The sequence below is a fragment of the Aplysia californica genome, unplaced genomic scaffold (genome assembly GCF_000002075.1).
Source record: "Aplysia californica isolate F4 #8 unplaced genomic scaffold, AplCal3.0 scaffold01452, whole genome shotgun sequence".
Classification (NCBI taxonomy): Eukaryota; Metazoa; Mollusca; class Gastropoda; order Aplysiida; family Aplysiidae; genus Aplysia; species Aplysia californica.
Genome location: NW_004798722.1, coordinates 55,509 through 57,856, shown reverse-complemented (window position 1 = coordinate 57,856; position 2,348 = coordinate 55,509). Strand labels below are relative to the sequence as shown.

At 41.6% G+C, this 2,348-nt stretch overlaps 1 protein-coding gene across 1 annotated transcript in view; it reads left to right on the top strand.

Annotated features, from left to right (window-relative positions):
• LOC101852076 (putative N-acetylated-alpha-linked acidic dipeptidase) overlaps positions 1-2,348 on the top strand; it is a gene marked incomplete at its 5' end in the record, with an annotated part of 28,285 nt that overhangs the window by 6,707 nt on the left and 19,230 nt on the right. Inside the window, 1 exon segment of the mRNA XM_013090742.2 lies at positions 1,070-1,259. Within this exon segment, the coding sequence (XP_012946196.1) occupies positions 1,070-1,259 (190 nt within the window).

The window sequence follows — 2,348 nt, the reverse complement described above, 5'->3', positions numbered from 1 at the left end:
AGAGAGAGAGAGAGAGAGAGGTGGGAGGGACAGACAGACGGACAGACAGACAGACTGACTGACTGACAGACCGACAGACACACAGACAGACACTCAGACAGAAACACAGACAGACAGACACAGACACTCATACATACAGAAACACACAGAGGCAAAGCAATAGAGAAAGACAAGTAAACAGAGAGACAGCCAAATAAAACACATGTGTATGCGAAAGTAACCTCTCCATAAGTGTTTATGGACTATTTAATGTTCCATAGCATGCTAGCAGATCTTTATCACAAGAGGGCGTTAGGCGTGACGAGTGGAGTTCGAATAAATCTTTCAAAACTCGATGCAGCTGACATCGTGTCCTATATAATGTGAACACAGTACGCTACGAGATGGATGGTTCACACTCTGTCAAAAGGATCCTTAGCGGCCCACTTCTGTTGAGGTGTAATAAAAATCAGGGGACGTTTTTTATTGGTTTTTACTTTTATTATTATTTTTTTTTGGTTTTTATTATCGTTTTGTAAGAATTTACCGCGCTGGCAACTGCCTAACGTTGTATGAACGCGGTTTTTTGTTTGTTTGTTTAGTTTTGTTTAGTTTTTTTTGCTTTTTGTTGTTTGTTGAGTTGTTTTGTTGTTGTTTTTTTTATTGTTGTTGGATGGGTCTTTTCTTTTTTTTTTTTGGGGGGGGGGGTGCTTCTCAAATAGAAAATTTTAAGAAATTAATGGCTCCACCACAATGTCTGCGCAATCTCTTTTAACAAGATACGTCACTCCCAAGAATGGGTAGTAAAAGCGCAATAGCATACACGGTGTCGCCATTGGCGATCTTGAGGACGTTTTTAAAAAAAATGTATCTCAAATAGAACGGTGAACCAACCTGTATGATGTTTGGTGTAATCCGATACTCTGCCAACCAAACGTTACAAGCAAAGACCAAGCTACCAAGAGTTTTTTCTTCCTTCTGTAAATCCCATTGTAAGTGATTGTAGCAGTGTAAATCAGAGAAAACCGAGAAATTCTATTTTTAATTAACTGGAATCAACCCAGCTGTAAAACCCTTTCTGTTTTGCTAGGTGGACATTGCCACAAGGTATGGGGCTGCTGGGGTCATCATGTTCCTTGACCCTGCTGACGTCACAGGATACAACATGGGGGACCCACGGGTCTACCCTGACACCTGGTGGCTACCCCCCTCGGGCTCTCAGCGCGGGACCGTCTTCACGGGGAGCGGAGACCCCCTGACCCCGGGCTTCGCAGCTAATGGTAAGAAGGGTTAATGGTAATAACAAATAGCATTTATTGTATAGTGCATAATAAACTCTAAGCGCTTTGCAGTATATCATTACTGCAGCAGACCATAGAATACTCCGAATCATTCTCTGCTTCTCGGGAAGCATACAGTGTAGGCAGTTGATAAAGCACTCAAACACTAAAAAATTGACAAGATCTGTCATTTTCTGTAGCTAGGTACCCCTTCCCACCTGGGTGAAGTCAGGAAAATTCATGTAAAGTGCCTTTCCCAAAGAAACAGCAACGTCGGGTCCCTGAGGGGATTCGAACCCACGACCCTACGGTTGCTAGGCTGAGAGCTATATAGGCCACCCACGCCACATTGGTTGCAGCAGAGTACACCCAGTAAACTCTCCGGTACACCGGTTCAACTAAAGTCGAAACTTTTCAAAGACGGTCATCTTCGAGTATTGTCAAGGAGAAAAATAGCCGTCTCAGATTTGTGGCAGTCTTCTACAGTGTTATTATAGAGTTTAAAAAATACACACATGAGCAAATGGAAAGTGGCTGTTTATACAAGTGATTGTCTTATACAGGTGGCCGTTATGTTAGAGTTAGAGCAGGTTTGACTATAGTTTTTATTTAACTCAACATATTGTAAGCCAATCCAATGTCTGCCGTTACAAGTTTTAGTTTAAAGTACAGTCGAGCTTGTCCAAGACGACCACACATTGTTGAGGATAAAATTGGTTGTCTTAGACAGGTGGACGTCTTGGACACTAGTATTTTAATATAAAAAAGCGTAAGGAGAAGGGGGTGTGGGAAGTGATCGTTTGTCCATGTGATTGTCCCGGACAGGTGGCTGTTTGGGCAGGTTTGACCGTATCTGTAACATTAGCATCTTCTGCATAAAAAGCTGATAGGTTTCAAGATACAAGCATGTATTATATCCACCAAATTTTAAGATAAGAATGAAGATTTGGTATATGGGGATCCTAGATGTTGTAGAGGCTAGCAGATATTTCTGATTAATGCGGAAAGTAAGAAAAACAACAACAATAGTGCAGCTTAAAGCCAGTAGACGTGCTAACTTTTAAGAGTTATCAATGTAGATTATTTACC